General features: G+C 37.0%; 1 protein-coding gene across 1 annotated transcript in view; it reads left to right on the forward strand.

Annotated features, from left to right (window-relative positions):
• Nucleotides 1-7,700: 7,700 nt before the first annotated feature.
• rad51b (RAD51 paralog B) overlaps nucleotides 7,701-18,958 on the forward strand; it is a 131,214-nt gene continuing 119,956 nt past the window's right edge. Inside the window, exons 1-6 of the mRNA XM_041276860.1 lie at nucleotides 7,701-7,870; nucleotides 9,564-9,677; nucleotides 10,152-10,256; nucleotides 10,800-10,936; nucleotides 14,401-14,520; nucleotides 15,410-15,593. Of these exons, the coding sequence (XP_041132794.1) occupies nucleotides 7,787-7,870; nucleotides 9,564-9,677; nucleotides 10,152-10,256; nucleotides 10,800-10,936; nucleotides 14,401-14,520; nucleotides 15,410-15,593 (744 nt within the window). The 5' untranslated portion in view covers nucleotides 7,701-7,786. The remainder of the gene's footprint in view (nucleotides 7,871-9,563; nucleotides 9,678-10,151; nucleotides 10,257-10,799; nucleotides 10,937-14,400; nucleotides 14,521-15,409; nucleotides 15,594-18,958) is intronic.

Consider the following 18,958-nt stretch of genomic DNA (forward strand, 5'->3'; position numbering starts at 1 on the left):
GATATTTACTGTTGGCTTCCCAAATCTGAAACAACAGATGTAAGTTATTCACCATGTAGTGTGTGTGTGTGTGTGTGTGTGTGTGTGTGTGTGTGTGTGTGTGTGTGTGTGTGCGCGTGCATGCGTGTGCGTGTGTGTGCGTGTGCACGTGTGTGTGTCAAGTTGGAAAAAGGTTTCATGAAATGCAAAACTTGATTTAACTAAACAAAATGGGCTTCCTTAACAAAACTTTACTGACAAAGGTTTCCAGACTACGGCCTAATATATACTGTGAAGTTCCTAATAATACCTCTGGCTACTAAACAGGCACCTTGGAGATCAGTGTATAAATCCTGTATAAATTCCCGTATAAATGACTCAGTTTTGGGAAAAATACGCAGCGTTCTATTAAAATGTTCTCAAAGTTTCAAAGTCATTAATTTAAATGTTTAACATGTGAAACTCTATGGTGGGAAATCTCAGTTACCTTGTTAACAGCTGTTCCTATGCCATACAGTGCAATTTACAGAAACCCAATAGCTAAGGGGCAGTCAAAAGATCTGCTCACCCTGACCCCCCTCCTAAAACTTAAGGAAGGTGTATTAGTTTGACTTCCTGTCTTGTTAATTTAGATTCACCAGCACATTATTTTATTCAAACAAAAGCTTTGAAAACTACGAAAGTTTACCTTACAAGGTAATATAGCAATATTGTCTTTTCTTATGAATAAGTGAATGAAATGTTTTAATATGCATGACTGGGGTTAGAGGATGGTATAGTGGGAACATGTCACAGTGTTGGGGCTTATACAACAACTAGCTATTGCATTCAAAAACAGGCTTTGAGTTTTTATTGGGAATTTGACAGTACAATATTACACATGGCAATTAAAACAATAAAAAAAATGATTATGGTTATTATTATGTTTATGTGTAAACATCTGCTTTACAGTGGTTTCATAGCCTCTATCATCATATTTCACATGTTATTCATACAAAAGTGTCAAAATGTACCCTTGTTATTTGTTGTGTGAGTGCTGGTTGGTATGAAAAGACAAATGGGCATTAACACTTTATTACTATGTATGAGGATGTTGTATTTCAGCTAGAAATACTTTGGAAATGACTGCAGACATTCACGAACAATCTTGGTTATTCTAAACATGTGAATGGATTTTAAATATGCAGTTACAGCATGTGCAGCAAATGTACAGTTGCAATGTCGTTGAAACTCCACTGCAATGTTTTTGGTTTGGCTTTTCTTTTAATTGATCGAGGAAGCTGATTTTTTTAATTTCATTTTTAAGATTTAAGAGCTGCACTTCTACAGCTTGATGATGCTACTAGATTTATGAGCTTTTTAGGTGCAAAAATAAAATTTAAAAAACCCAACCAAAGACAGGCTGAAAACTAATAAAGGACAATTAGACAATTTACTGTATATCATGCACTGTTAGCTAATGAGGATATTGAGGCTATAATACTCCAAGGAATATATTTAAAATGTTTAATTAGGACTGTTTAAATACAGATCTTTAAGGAGCAATATGAGGTAGATGTGTAACCATTTAAATTGTGTTCAATTTAGAGAACCCCCTTCTATCCCCAGTGTATCTTGCAGAAATACTGTGCTGAAGGTACTGTACTTGTCGTTACTGGCCACTCCTGCTGCTAAAGTCACTTGAAAGTGCATTGTATCTACAGTACTGTAAGAGGGGTAATGGGATAATAGGAGTGCATGCGTCTAGATTTTACCGTATTACATGTAGTACAATTTTATTTATGTGGGGGGAAGGGAATAATTAACTTTAGCCACCTTAAAAAAAAAAAAAATATATATATATATATATATATATATATATATATATATATATATATATATATATATATATATATATATTGTTCCATATTATTATAAGAGGCAGCATGCATGGAACCTTACAAATTCCAGGTCTAGTTTAATTGATAAATTATATATTATATATATATATATATATATATATATATATATATATATATATATATATATATATATATATATATATGTATATATATTTTTTGCGATTTTTTGCTGGTACCAGATCTTCTATAGAACAAAATTTTTTTCCCTAGAGGTGTGCAAAAACTTGGATATAGTGGCTAAACTAACTTTTACATTGTTAAAAATATCCCTGTTGTTTTTAAATTCGCAACCTTTTTGATGAAGGAAAATACATCAGTCATGTTTTTGCAAGCATGATAACAATTGAGCAAATAAAACACTCTGAATAAAAGCTCTAGGGTATCAATGTCCAATTCAAATGAACTTTTAGCAGGGAGAAAGCATTTTAGGAAAATGCAATGAGATTGAGGATTCTGTTAACGCTGCATCAATTCAAATTCCATTGCATGAATTTGTATTTTCCAGTAACACTTTTTCCTAGCTAAAATGAATTGAATTGACCCTTAAGTGCACATTGTACCATTTTTTGTGAAAGAAATATTGTTAATGGTCTTTTTCATTTGGAGTAGTTTTTGTGTTTTAGATTAATGATTTGTGTGTGTGTGTGCAATGTTCCGCAGTTGTCTAATGAAATGTGGAGTGTACAGAGAATTAATATTTTCTCCATCTGGATTTTGTTTAATGCTTGCACATGTAGGACACTGTAAATAGGTAACTGATATGCTATGGTATTTGAATGTATGCATTTATAACCTATGGCTCAGTTTCAGGTTTTACAGTACTGACCTTTTCCACATTAGCATGAATGTCAAAACAAAACCTTTACTGTACTTTAGTTTTTTGACAGTTTTATTTTCTTTCACAAAAAAAAGCTAATTGCAGTATACCTTGATAGGTCTGGCACTGTGCTCTCTTTTATGTGTTACTGATAACTTTTAATTAGCCTTTTTACTGAGGGGTTTAAATAAAAAAACAACAAAAAAAAGCACTTTCTTTATGGGTGGGCCCCTTACCGTAGCACTCGTTGTCTTTGCACTGAGAATGCCATTGTTTCATCAGTGTGTTATATGCACTTTCTGCACATCTCTGGTTTGCCAGGTTTCTGTAATAAAGGCAGGTTCACTTTGGCTGTTCCAATATCCCAGATATACAGGCCTGTCAACCATTTGGGGGAAACTTACAAAACACTGAAAGTCTTGGTGGGTAAGTTGGAGGGGCAGCAGGTGTCTGGAGCATTCTCCCACAGAAAATGTTAAACATAACAAATCTGGTCTTACAAATCCAAAAAGTAAATGGGGAGAAAAAAATAAAACGCGAGTCTCCCCTCAAATCGAAAGAAGATTGAGAGGCTTGGAGCTTGGGCATTACTTTCAGGTTTGCCGTCGGGGAATCTGATTTTTATAAGACAGTAAAAGCAATAAACAGGTTTACAGCAAAAAAAAAAGGATTTGATTTTTGAAATAATCCACCACACTGTTGCTACCTCCACCTCTAAACCTCATTAAATGCATTCAGAATAAAATACCTATTGTGCAATTTAAACGTTAGTCCTTTAGGGTCCTGTCTATCGGTGCTTCTAGATTCCTTGACACCTGCATTTTTTGAGTATAGGTGCAAGCAGCAGACAGTTTTTCAATTGAATATCATATGAATATTTAGTTACAAGTATATATATATATATATATATATATATATATATATATATATATATATATATATATATATATATATATATATATATACAGTACTGTGCAAAAGTTTTAGGCAGGTGTGAAAAAAATGCTGTAAAGAATGCTTTCAAAAATAGACATGTTAATAGTTTATATTTATCAATTAACAAAATGCAAAGTGAGTGAAAAATCTGCATCCAATCAATATTTGGTGTGACCACCCTTTGCCTTCAAAATAGCATCAATTCTTCTAGGTACACTTGCACACAGTTTTTGAAGGAACTCGGCAGGTAGGTTGGCCCAAACATCTTGGTGAACTAACCACAGTTCTTCTGTGGATTTAGGCAGCCTCAGTTGCTTCTCTCTCTTCATGTAATCCCAGACAGACTTGATGATGTTGAGATCAGGGATCTACCATCTCTTCCAGGACTCCTTGTTCTTCTTTACGCTGAAGATAGTTCTTAATGACTTTTGCTGTATGTTTGGAGTCGTTGTCATGCTGCAGAATAAATTTGGGGCCAATCAGATGCCTCCCTGATGGTATTGCATGATGGATAAGTATCTGCCTGTACTTCTCAGTATTGAGGAGACCATTCATTCTGACCAAATCCCCAACTCCATTTGCAGAAATGCAGCCCCAAACTTGCAAGGAACCTCCACCATGCTTCACTGTTGCCTGCAGACACTCATTCATGTACCACTCTCCAGTCCTTCGGCGAACAAACTGCCTTCTGCTACAGCCAAATATTTCAAATTTTGACTCATCAGACCAGAGCACCTGCTGCCATTTTTGTGCACCCCAGTTCCTGTGTTTTCGTGCATAGTTGAGTCATTTGGCCTTATTTCCACGTCGGAGGTATAGGTTTTTGACCGCAAGTCTTCCACGAAGGCCACTTCTGACCAGACTTCTCCAGACAGTAGATGGGTGTACCAGGATGTCACTGTTTTCTACCAATTCTGAGCTGATGGCATTGCTGGACATCTTCTGATTGCGAACGGAAGTAAGCATTATGTGTCTTTCATCTGCTGCAGTAAGTTTCCTTGGCCGACCACTGCGTCTACGGTCCTCAACTTTGCCCGTTTCTTTGTCCTTCTTCAAAAGAGCTTGGACAGCACATCTGTAAACCCCTGTCTGCCTTGAAATTTCTGCCTGGGAGAGACCTTGCTGATGCTGTATAACTACCTTGTGTCTTGTTGCTGTGCTCAGTCTTGCCATGTTGTATGACTTTTGACAATAAACTGTCTTCAGCAACCTCACCTTGTTAGCTGAGTTTGGCTGTTCCTCACCCAGTTTTATTCCTCTTACACAGCTGTTTCTGTTTCAGTTAATGATTGTGTTTCAACCTACATATTGAATTGATGATCATTAGCACCTGTTTGGTATAATTGTTTAATCATACACCTGACTATATGCCTACAAAATCCCTGACTTTGTGCAAGTGTACCTAGAAGAATTGATGCTGTTTTGAAGGCAAAGTGTGGTCACACCAAATATAGATTTGATGTAGATTTTTCTTCTGTTCACTCACTTTGCATTTAGTTAATTGATAAATATAATCTATTAACATGTCTATTTTTTAAAGCATTCTTACTTTACAGCATTTTTTCACACCTGCCTAAAACTTTTGCACAGTACTGTATGTGTATATATATATATATATATATATATATATATATATATATATATATATATATATATATATATATATTTTTATATATAAATAAGAATTTCTAAACAACTGAAACCATGTATGTGCTAGCTATATATTATATACGTGATTATATGAACTGTGATTTCCAAAAAGGGCATAAGGGCAATAATCATTCAATTAATAAATGCTTGCAAAAAAAACCAAACCAAAAAACATGTCGCACAATAATCAATACATTGTTGTATCTTAGAGTTAGATACAAAAAGTATATGGCAGATTTGGGGGTAAGGGGGTACAATGCATATATGGAAAACTTTTAACATGTTATATCCACTGATAGACCCAGAATTATTCATAAATTGAAATCATTATTTTGGAAATATATCTGTGCTTATTAGACTGTAAGAGCCAACTGCTCTTTTGCCAAATTAGGACTCAAGACTGTCCACCCCCTCTAGTGGCTGATAAGAGTGATTGCATGAGATACCGGCAGATTATTACACTCCACACCAATGAAGCGCAAATATTTTCAACATAGTGTTGTAAGGTAACAACCTTTTTAAATATGCAAAACATATTTAGGTGTTTGAATATCACAAGAATAAAGCCTAGAAACCCAGTCTTACTGGATGCAGATTCAGAATACAGAGTATTTTATAAACAATTATTTGCAGCCCGCATAATTATCTTTACCAAACAAAACTAAAAGGAATGTGTAGGAGTTACATACCAACTGCAGTGCTCTGGAAACTGAATTGCAAATTTGATCAGCAAGTTTGCAATAGGAAGCTCTAGGCTTCCTAAGCTCTAACCAAATCACCACCTACCTGCCCTAATAAAGCATGTAGGCAGACCATTTTGTGCCTCACACAGTCGAGTGAAAGGTCTAGTGTTTCAGTGAGTCTTTGTACTTTGAGATCAAGACTGCCCACGCAGATACCTCAACTTGGGGTGTAAAAGCCAGACCTGCATGGACTTGACTTGATATGGTTCCTGTCTGTTTAAAGTATGCTACAACCTCATACAGAAGCTAATGCAGAATAGTGTGTCAAGGCAAATCTTTGCATTACTGGGTCCCCTTTAAATCTTCCTACTTTACAATCTATGCACTTCTGTCTTGTTTGCACTAGCAACATTACCACCAAGCCCCCCTTTCTTGTGAAGAAAATATCCAGGTTCATTGCTTGTTTCATTTTATTTAATGCACACATGCCCATGATTGTGATACAGCACAATAGAAAGTTGGGTTTCAGACAGTAATCACTTCCTGTGATGTAGGACAGATTTACTCCTGAGGTCTAACTTCAATCAAATAATGTAACCCTGATTAACTTTATGGCCTGAAAGATCACAACTTGAAAAAAGACTATTGTAGGTGAGATTTTGAACTGCTGAAGGGGTCAAATCCTTTGAATTTTCCAGCCTGATAAACAGCAGGAACACTTTCCACATCAGAAACAGTGACAGGATATATATATATATATATATATATATATATATATATATATATATATATATATATATATATATATACATACACAGTAGGCAAATTCGACTTAGGAGAATAGTGGTGTCGCCAAGCAACCAATAATAAATTTAGAGGAAATAAGTGACACAAACATACATCATATTTTAGTAATTTAACAGTTCTTGTTTCCTACTGGATACAGAGCTAGTATATCCCCATACAGTCCCAATATGTAATCTTATTTTTAATATGACTAAATATACACATTATTTGAATACAGAAGAGTCATTTATGTATTTTACACAGAATTTTATGTTCACATTTGTGGATCCAGGCTCTAAAGGGGGAAAAGGCTGTTTCTGAAACCACTGTCAGTTCCCCCATCACTATAAATCATTCGTAAGATGCAAATAGAAATAGTGCAATTATTTGACAAGAGTTTGATTACGAGTCTTTTTAATGTGTTCATCAACTGAAAAATACTTACTGTTAAAACATTTGTCAAATACTTTTACTAGTTTCTTTTTTTTGTTCATGGTTCTTAAACCAGCTTAGTAAAAAAAAAAAAAAACACACCAAAACTATCTTTACAGGAACTGTCAGCTGAAGGCTGAAAAGTTTTAAAACTACAACCTCCAGAATGCAGAGCGCTCCTTCCCCTTGCTTTTGCACTGATTGGAGGATACTATTGAGCGGCAGACCAATTAGCGTTCCAGTTGTGTCGTCCCTCAGGGAAGTTGAAGTTGTTTTGAAAACAGCTATATTTTTTGTTGAATTAATTCTAAATAATAACAGAATCAATATTACACTACTGGGAAAAGGTTATATATATATATATATATATATATATAATTTATATATATATATATATATATATATATATATATTTTATTTATATATTAATATATATAGTATATATATATATATGAATATCGATAATTTTTAATAAATTATGGTATAATGTCCACTCTTCAAAACTAGACTGTTTTTTGGAACCGTTGTTTTGTTAACTTAAATGCATTCTACTTTCCTGAAGCTGACATCGCACTTTATTTGCAGTTGATATAGTATCGGCTATGGCTAATAAAAAATTGAGGCGAACAGGTATGCTTCCCGAATTATGCGACAGATTGGACCGCCATCAGATCGAAACCTGCCAGGTACGTGCATTGCATTGCGGTTCTAGTTGTAGTGCAGCATGCAAAGTTTGCGTTGCAGTGCATCGCAGGTCAGAAACTTAACCAAATTAATTCTACAAAAAGATTGCTTTTTTGACATGCAAAGCGAATTTCAGAAACCCGCTTACAACAAGACATACATCGACAACAGTCCAAACATTTGTCTTATTTGTACTGTTCCTTTTTACTGCTCTGTTTTATTTTCTACACAGCATGCATAAACTAGAGTTACAGCATATTGCCTGCCTAGCGCAGATGATGGTAGCATTGGTTATAGTACTGTGAAGGGTACAGCATGCGGCAGGTTTGCTGGAGTAATATTTTTCAGTAAAATGCTTTTCAGATAAGAGAACATACAATATGCCGTTTGCCAACACCTGCTAAGATGTTTCTTGCGTGTCAATGTTTAATTCAATTAAATAACTGTCTTACCATTAATTTTACAAGCACGGATTTAACCATTTTCTGGATTTAGACAGTTAACGGCTTTATTACACCTTAGTAAGAGCACAACACATCTTTATTAAAACATTTAGTCAAACATTTTGACAAAGATAATGTTACTAGTGCCTTTATAAATCAGCCTGTGCTACCTAATGATGGCTTGCTTCAAGCATTGTTAATTCAACAACAGGATGAGCTTTGTAACATACGTTTACTGTGCCTGTTTATTTTTTTCACAGCTATTTAAAATGTCCAGTTATGTTCTCCCAAGGCAACAGCTAAATATAGCTAAAGGTTATTGGGTGTCCCCAGATCCTGGACTTAGCCAATCGCTTCTCTGGCGTGGATGTGCAGACAGATTTGTACTGTAACTTGTTTGATGTACTACCATTTTGGATGCATTCTGGATAATTTTCAGTACTGGGATTGGTAGCTTGTTGTTAGTGCACGATATGCAGTACATTCTTAAGTGTGATTCTAAGATTGTTTGTGATGAATTGCTAATATTGGCTGGAGAGAGTGCTGCATTGGCTATGCCATTGGTCTTTGCACGCCCTCCTCTAGCAGGGATAAAACAGCTTGGGCTAGCTCATCAGTGCGCCTCAATGATCCCGGCTCAGACATTCCCTGAGGAGAGGCAAGGTTCAGTAGCTTGGTAACATCCATTGCATATGCTGGTCAGGCAAAAAAAAAGGCAATTGGCTTGTCAACAGGAACGGTGGTCTCCAGTTTACCTTCAGTCTTCTAATAATGCTGACTTCAAATAAACTTTTTATAAGCTTATGCTTCTACTTGAAGGATCCATATGGGCAAATTAAAAAGCTTTCCATGTGTAACCATGTCCTCAATGTATTAATATTATTAGTATTATTATTATTATTATTATTATTGTTTATTTATTTAGCAGATGTATTTATCCAAGTGAATTCCAGGTGTTAGTGTAGTACAGTGTTACAAGATTCATATTTAAATACAGTATAGTTTACAGTAATTGTGCAAATAATACTACTAAAATACAATATAAACTAGGATGCAATCAGTAAGGGTTACAACAAGTTGTATCTACAATGACCTATTAATAGTGCAAGGATAGTGCATTGGCTGATGATCCAGTAATGTGGTCCTTGGGTCAGGCAAGTCCAGTGCATAGTAGGAGGGGTAGATCAAGAGATCTTGAAGAATTGTTGAAGCTAAAGCATTGTTTTCTCCATATTGCTTCTTTCTTTTTCAGGACTTCCTCTCTCTTGGTCCCCTGGAGCTGATGAGGGAGGCTGGCCAGAGTTATCAGCAGGTTCAGACTCTTCTGCGGACCGTCAGCCTGGCTTGTGCTCCCACAATGGTCACGGTGAGGCTTTCTTCTGCTTCAGCTAGCTTCTCCAGCCAGCATCCATAACACCTTGAAACCTGATTGCATCTCATCTCAAAAGCTAAGCAGGATTGTCTTTAGTAGTTGGAGACCTCAAGTGAGCTCCAGGTACTGCATGATGTAGTTCTGATGACGTGCCATACCAGTGGCTGAGCATGTTCTTTATTCAGCTATTTAAAAATGATCACTATAGCTTTGTGCTTGTTATGTATTTAATGAAATCTCGAGATGTAACCTCTTTTTTGACAGAGGTGTCCAGGGGACTCAATATTAGGCTGCAGCAGCAATATTTACATTGAACTGTGCAGAAATAAAGACTCAAATAGTGAGAGAAATCAAGTGTAGCCCATATTTACTACACTAATGCCTTGGTCTAACAATAATTTGCAGTTTGCCTATTTGAGCCTGTGGTGTGGAACAATGCTTAATATTCAGTTTTTTTCCCCATCCCAGGCCTTAGAGCTAAGGGACAGGCGGTCCCGTGCTTTCTTCCCCACCTCACTACGGGGACTGGATGTGGTGCTTCACGGCGGGCTGGCCAGTGGAACTCTCACTGAGGTAAAGGAGGGACTGAGGCTGCTGCTTTCACTAATACAAATTCACACTCCTGACTAAGTGCCAGTGCCAGGGTTCTTTTCTGTCTTCTCTAAAAACATGGAAAGACCAGTTTGTGTCTGAATTTAAACACTGGCACACAACTGGTCTTTCAAATTAAACATGTTGTAAGGCTGGAAATGTATTTCTCTACACTTCTGTTCTTTCAGGTTCCATTTTCAGGGTTGATCTGTTTTGTGCTATGAAGGGCTTAGAATTAGAAATAAAAAAAACTGTCATGGCACAAAGTTGGAGTTAGTGGAAATTGTTGCAAAGTAATGGCCTACACCTTTTAATTTGCTCTTGTTCTTAAACAAACAATGTGAGCATTGCTGTTTATACACATTGGCAGTAAAAATGAAGCACCAATGCTCCCTCCATGTTACTTGTGAAGGTGCTCCCTCCGCTATATTTATTAAGTTACTGCATCAGATTTCCATAATCCAAGTTCCCTTTCCCTGTACGCTGTTAGTAAGAGGTGCGACCACTTGATTTTCTCTGTTACAGGTTACGGGACCCTCTGGTTGTGGGAAGAGTCAGTTCTGTATGATGCTGAGTGTTTTAGCAACCTTACCACGCAGCATGGGAGGACTGGATAGCTCTGTTCTATACATTGACACTGAGTCTGCCTTTTGTGCTGAAAGGTATTGAACCAAGAATAAGAATTATATACTCAGTTAATCACCAGTTTATATTGTTTGGAGTAAGGAGAGACTTACACAACATCACCTACTTACAGGTACAGCAGCTCTTGACAAGCATAGCATCATGTGCAGCAGCAGATACCATGTTTCAAATAAAAATAGATGTTTACAGTAACATGTTTCTTTCAAAACTGCGCATTAGAGACATACAGGTAATGGACAAAAAAATAGAAACACCAATATAAAATCACTTAGTAGGGCGCCAATACGGCCTGTATGTGCCGTGGCATAGAGTCTACCAGCCTCTGGAATTCTGCAGGAGGGATGCAGCACCATTCTTCCACAAGAAAGTCAATCAACTTACACTGGCTGATAAAGGTGGAAAACGCTGTCTCAGACGGCACTCCAGAATATCCCATAAATGCTCGAGTTCAAATCTGGTGACTGAGAAAGCCATGAAATATGGACAACATCAGTGTCATGTTCATCAAACCATTGGGCAACCACACGTGCTTTGTGGATGGGGGCATTTTCATCCTGGAAGACACTCCCCCCCCACCCCACCCCCCAGCTGGAAAGAAATGCTGCAGCATGGGGTGAAGATGATCACTCAGTACCGTTAAGTAGCGATTAGCATTGACCTTGCCTTCTAAGGGAATGAGTGCACCCAAACCATGCCAGGAAAATGCGCCCCACAACATTACAGAACTACCAGAACCCTTCACTGTTGGAACCAAACGTTGTAGAGTTTTTTAGGTTGGTGTCACATGTGCACTTGTCCATTTGTCGAGAACATGGTGAAGGATGATTCATCTGACCATATCGCATTTCTCCACTGTCCATTGCCAGTGCTCTTTGCACCATTGGACTCCCAAACGTGCATTGCCAGGTGTGATGAGTGTGCGCTTCCGCCCACTGTTGCCCTTTGCTGATGTCTTTCCCTTGGAGTTCCATGTCGACATCACCTTAGACACTGTTGCTCCTGGAACATCAGCAAGTTGAGCTGTCTTGGTCACTGAAGCTCCTGCCAAACACGCCCCAACAGTCACCCCTCTTTCAAAGTCACTGAGGTCTCCTCTTGCAGCCATGCTTGCCATAATTATAGGCAATCAGGCCTGTCCAGCATTTTTAACCATGACCATGAGCATGCTGGGATGTTATTTGCTTAATTATTGTATGAGCCACATCTGTGTGGAAGCCCTTGCTTTCAATATACTTGGTGTCCCTCATTTACCCAGGTGTTTCCATTTTTTTGTCCACTACCTGTATATAACAAATGGACGTGGTAAGACTTACGGAGATATTTTGTTATCTACAAGCACTAAGTATATTTTCTGGCTATTACTTCTGAACGTAATAGTTTATATACTGAAGATACTGTTCCATACAAGGTACCACAGGAACACAAAATTAAAAGAGTTAATCTCAGAATTACTCGAGTCAACTCCACCTGCTATTAGGTGGCATAGTGTTTAGTGTTTAGAAAGCACTAATTGGAACACTGCTTGCCTGACGTGGAGTCTTGGGAAAATACTGAAATTGTCAAAATGTATTGGCTAATTAGTTATTAGAGTCTTTTGAAACTGGTACTGTAGAAGATACCTCTATTTGTATCATGAAAAGGTAGATCACAGTGAACTGCATCTGAAGTTTCTACATGTAAAATAGAAGTGTGGCACATATATATATATATATATATATATATATATATATATATATATATATATATATATATAGAGCACAGATTCAATGACTCATTACCAAGTGTCATTACGATAATCACGATTATCTTAATCATGTTTTAGCTACCATTAATAGTGCTTATCCCTAGTTGGTAGGGATAATTTATCTTGCACAATCTCTTGCTTTTTTCTGCTTTTTGCTGTCTGCTTTTCATTAGCTTAATTACATGGCACTTAACCCCCTTATTTATTGCATATGAGAGATAATATCACAATAAACGTTTATTGTCCCAGATCTAGTACAAATGTGTGACGTACACATGAACGTACATACAAACAGCCAGGCACATGCTATATCTTGAGGTGAGTGCCCTCAGTCTTGTCACAATTGGCTATGTGGTTCTCTGCTGTGTAAACGTACAGTATACAGGACCATGTGAACACCCACTTTGATACTGCCAACCTCCTAATGTGGTCTTAAAAAGGCTTAATTTCACAGAGTGACATTCTGGTGCACTTCATTTTTGAAGTTATTTTTAAAAACATTTTTCCAGTTCAGTCCTGAAAATGATACTTGTTTTCCAAATATTTTAACTTTTTATTTTATTTTTATTTTTTAAATAGCAATATTGCACACATGATCATTCTATCACATAGTTTTCATTAGGGTATTGGGGGAAAGAAGAACAACACTATTGAAAGCTGTGAGGAGAACTGGTTCCATTGTGCACTCTTCTTAGCAGTAGGCCAGAATAAGATTTTAAATATCACCATCCACAATGATCACCAGACACTGAACAGGTCTGGAATGTTCTCTGAACCGTGTCAACAGTGAACTTCAGGTTTCCAGCTGGTGGACTCAAGAAGGTTAAGTGACACATAGCACCCCAGGGTCAGTTAGTGGCTGAGTACCTTTTCAAAACTGAGATCTGTTTCCCCATGTCCTACACTCCAACCATGAAACCACAGTGCATGTTTATGTGGGACTGAGTTAACGGCATGCTGCTGTAAAGGAATGGTTATGGATCCTTGATGGTTAATCTTCTAGCTTCTCAATCTTAACATCTATAGGTTCCTGTGCTGTAGTTTTATAGTAACGTTATTCAAATGTTGAATGTGTATATATATATATATATATATATATATATATATATATATATATATATATATATATATATCTCTCTCTCTCTCTCTCTCTCTCTCTCTCTCTCTCTCTCTCTCTCTCTCTCTCTCTCTCTCTCTCTCTCTCTCTCTCTCTCTCTCTCTATATATATATATATATATATATATATATATATATATATATATATATATATATATATATATATATATATATATATATAGTAGTAAACATTATAACTGCTGAGGTTAAACAACGAAAGACTTGCTGAAAGGCAAGGCAAGCAAACTTTCTTTAACCTAGTGTAGCACTAGATATCATGTTTAAAATGAAAATCCTTGTTTTCTAGAACATTTGTTATTTATATTACCACAATACTGTTTTCGGGAAGAGTTTAGTTTCCTCTTCTAATTCACTACCTATGTTATAGGTTCTAGGACACAACCTACAGTAACCTCGCATAGTTTTCTTTATGCAGCACAGGCCATAGGTACATGACTTATCATAGCATTTACAAGATTTTTGCTGATCAACAATTCTGTTTTAAATGTTCAATACTGTAAGACTCTTCTTTTCAAACTCAATTGGATTACAACCAAAGAATTGGTGGAACAATGGGACTTTTTCACCAGTTGATTAATGTGCATCCTGTTACGTTTTAGGCTGGTGGAGATCGCACAGAACCGTTTTCCAAAGTATTTCAGTCTGCAAGAGAGAGTAGTTGAAATGGCGCAAAAGATTCACTTATTCCGTGAACTGACCTGCCAGAATGTGTTAAAAAGGTAAGGCTTAACACATTGACTTTTCTCATCTGGTATATTCATATAAGCCTGTGAAAAATTAGACCTGCATTCAACAGTTCTGAAAAGATGAACAAGGTTGAGTCTGCTTCCAAGCTAGACTTCCTTCATGGAAAATCATATTGTTGCAGAAGTTGTGGTATTCAGTTTAAGGCACTCTTCTATTAAAACCAGAGCTTAAACCGTGCCCCAGTACCAGGAGGAGGTGTTACTGGGTTGAGTTATGGTTCTGTTTCCTACATAAACACTAAAGCAACTATCACTCCCAAAGAAGAGCTTCCCTTGATAAATCCCAGAGGCCATTAAAACGCCTCCCTACCCTCACTGAATTAAACTCTAGAGTTATCAAACTCTTCAATATCCCTTTGTTCCACAGGTCACCATCAGGACTTGAGAATCTCTTCTCAGTCAGGTTAAAAAAATAAACAAATGACTCGATTTAATATAATATTTTTTATATTTTTCTAGTGTCACGTTTGTACTGTGTATTCCATAAGTAGGTGAACGCAGACCATTTCCTTAAGCAAATTCAGTATGATCACCCACAACTTCAGTCAAAAGGACCCAGTGGTGGAAAGTGGAAGACAGTGTGTAATTAGTGTTCACATACTTATGGATGACACTGTAAAGTGTACAATGTTTCCAGTCCAATGTCATGAATCCTTGAGGTTCTAATCATATTTTGCTGTAACTCATCTAGGGGTAAATTTCAGATTTTGTGTCATTCCCTAGAATAGACCAAATCCAGTTCAGTAGCATTCAGGGAATCTCACTGCATGTGTGAAACATCCGTGCACTGAATCAGTGTAGACCCAAGTCCAGTGGGGATGAAATGAGGGAGCATTAAGTGGGTTCCTGCCTTCTTTTCCAGGTTAGGGGGCTTGGAGGAGGAGATCATCTCGAAGAAGGCAGGGCTAGTGATCATCGATTCCATCGCCTCAGTTGTGCGGAAGGAGTTCGACACAAGTATTCCTGGTAACCTCAGCGAGAGGAGCAGTCTGCTGTCTCAGGAGGCAGCCACGCTCAAGTATCTGGCTGAGGAGTTCTCCATTCCGGTAAGGATAGATTATTTATAGCTGCTCAGTTATAGTTCTGCGTTCCGGCCGTTTCATACATTTCCATGACAGTACACTGTTGGGATTCAGATTTTAAAAGACTTGCTGATTTTTAAAATGCTAGTAGCTTCTGGCCTCCCAAAATGATCATTGCAGTTAAAGGTACCCTATCTTGTAGTGGAACCACTTCAGTGTTGACCTATTCCCTTAATGTAAAACTAAACTCTGAAACATCAACTACCAAAGTTTGTTATTTATTCATTACTGCATCAACAGTTTGCATCATTATACAGGTATCATGTTGTGCTTACTGAGGTACAGTTCAGTTTCCTGCAGTTTGTGTACACAGTTTTAACAATATACAATCAAGGCAGTGCGTTCATTTGATCCCAATGCAAATGTACCACTGTATGTGAAACAACTGTATATTTAGGGTTAATAGCAATTTTTTTTTTACACATATTCCAGATTTGCAGGAAATATTTTACTCCATGTGCAATTGTATACTTTTTCCATCCCACACAAGTGTACACTTGCAAATTTTGGATCCCACAACATAAAGCACAGCTTGCGTACTTCACATGTGTTTAAGCGTAGCAGCTGTAACATGAACGGCAACACCTATAATTAAAAAAAAAAAGAAAAATCTTAATTAGACCAATCAATAACATTAGGATTAGGTAATTCTATTTCATTTGGCATTTTTGCAATGCCACATTAAAGTAACATGAAAGGATTAGGTTTTTGGACACCTGTATAAACTATTCCTTTGTATATTTTATAAACATTCATAAAATTATGGATATCAATTTGAGACTCAAATTGGAATATGTATCTATGCCAGGGTCTGTTTTATTTCTGTAATCCTGGATCCTACCTTGGAAAATATGAGTTAATCTGGCACGTTCATGGGCCAGCCTTAGATTAGGAACAGAGGATGCCCGTCAGACAGCATTCTGCAGGCCTGTATGGTATCTGGGAAAGGAAAAGGGTACAGGCCCTTTTTCTTGGTTGATGTTTCATGTACAAAATTAAAATTTTGGAACGCTGATAGCTGACTTAGGGCTCTTTGCACAATAATGATGTTGCTTGCAGCTCTTTTATCTGCTTGAGACTTGAGGGTTTTAAAATATTCTCTATCCACATGGGCAAATCAGAATTACTGTGAACTTGCCTCTTGATATCTAGTCTTGGTAAGTAGTTGCAGAGCTGAGGAGACATATATTGTGTTGTACCAAGACTTCCATTATTTTGAGCTGTGTCGATAGAATAACTGTTTGTTAGAAACGATTATTCAAGGGAATCTCTGACAATCCAGAAAAGCTGTACAGTGCAGGATATGCACAGCATATATGCCAGGCATGCACTCTTGTGCCTTAAGAGGAGTATTTAAAAATGTTAAAAAGGATTTCGCCATACTCCTACCCCCCGCCCCGCAAGTAAAGCAGCAGTGTGAAAAATACAAAGGGGGCACTTCAGGTTTTCAGAAAAAATGGATATTTAACTGGCATACTGTATGTTTTCAGTAAGTGCAATATGCTTACTGGAGCAATTGATAGGGAACTTGTTAGACAGTTTTAAAAGTCTATAAAACTTGAAACCAGGCTCCTGTTCGCCACAGCACTGGCAGAAAGCTTGGCTGGCCACAGGAAGAGGCACCGTGCACTAATCAATTTTCAGAAAGCGATGAATGCAGTGATCAATTAGCCAGCTTGGATTCCCAAAATAGACATAAAACCAACGTCACTGGCTGCTAAATTGCATTCAAACAGTTAGACGGCAGGTTTTATTTGACACACAGGCCAGACAGAAGAAACTGTTAGAACGAAACTAATTAGGGGCATTGAAACAGAAACCTGGAGCCCCCCGACACGAGTAGTTTCCAGACACATGTGATTAGTCTGTGACATTGCAGGAGAAATGAAAAAATAAAACTGTTGCCATAGAAACCTGTCTTCAAAAGGCGTCTACATCTCTCCTTGATGTTAATTGAGAGCACATTCCTTTGATATCAGCCACTTTGGGCACATAGTGTCAAAGCAAGTCTATAAAACATAGAGAAATTAAAGAATCAACAGAGCATGCGTGACATGATTGCAGGTTTGCTTTGCCTATGTAGGTTAAAATACAGTACCCCCATTGCTGCAATAACTGAATTGATAAAGCAAGGGATATTGTAGTAGTGCATCTTAGCCACTAGGTGTTCCTCTTTCACTGTAAAAACAAACCTTGTATTGTGTTTTGGCCAAAAGTTTTGCATTACCTAGAATTTTAGAATTCAGACATTAAAAAAAAAAAAAAAAGTATATGAACATAATTGATATTTTATGTAACATCATGTAATCAAGGAACAACAAAGTGATATCGCAACGGTCTACCGGAACCCATAATAGTAGTACAGTATTTCACGTTAGATTTAAAAATGTCACATTTTTCAATTTTTGTCAGTTTATCATTAAGTGTATGGAAAACTACAACGCTGTATGTAACTCAATAGGTTAAAGTAACATTGTTCAACAGGTTTAGTTCGACTTTATGAAGTAAAATGTGTTAATTCTTAATTCTTTTGGCCATAGCTGTAGGTCCACCTGGCATTATTCTGGTGGCATTTAAAAACAAGGTTAAAGTGGAATAAAACCAACTAGCAATCATGCAAAGGTACACTAGTAAGTCAAGAATATGGTCAGACTAATTCAACTGATGACATGTTCCAAACCAAGAGGAAATCATCTGAAGCAAGACTGAAAGGGAAATAGCAAATGTATTTCATACAAATGGAAATAAACATATGGGGTGATTTTATAAAAGTTCTTGGACTAATCAAGATATAAAGAGAGAGGATAGAATGAGTGTGATGAAAAAAACAGAAACTTGAGTTTAGAAAAATAAACATGTTGACTGTGTTCTGCTCCAAGGTGGTTAATGATCCTACATGTATAGTACTTAAAATAAACTTGTGCCAAACCACAAAGTGATTTGATTTGTACATTGAGGTTGGGCCTTGAATCAGTTATCATGCAAGGGTTACACTTTGTGAGAATTTGAAAGGGTAATTAACCTGAAAAATAGTACAAAAAGAAAAATATCATTCTAAAATTCTAATGGGGTAACCTTAAGCACAAAGTTGATAACCATTGTCTTACAGCTAAGTTTGTTCTTACTGCTCCCGTACACGTCACTGCTTTACCAAATGAAACGGGAACAGCTTGCATATTTGTGGGTCATCTTTATACCAGTGTTTGTTTATTTTGACGTCAACACATAAGCCTTATAAAAGTTTACCTTAGTAAAAGCATTGCAAAGTGTAATAAAGCATGGTAAAATATAGGTATGCCCACAGAGGTATGGTTAACGATGGTAAGCCT

This window comes from Polyodon spathula, chromosome 17 (assembly GCF_017654505.1).
Source record: "Polyodon spathula isolate WHYD16114869_AA chromosome 17, ASM1765450v1, whole genome shotgun sequence".
NCBI classification, from domain to species: Eukaryota; Metazoa; Chordata; class Actinopteri; order Acipenseriformes; family Polyodontidae; genus Polyodon; species Polyodon spathula.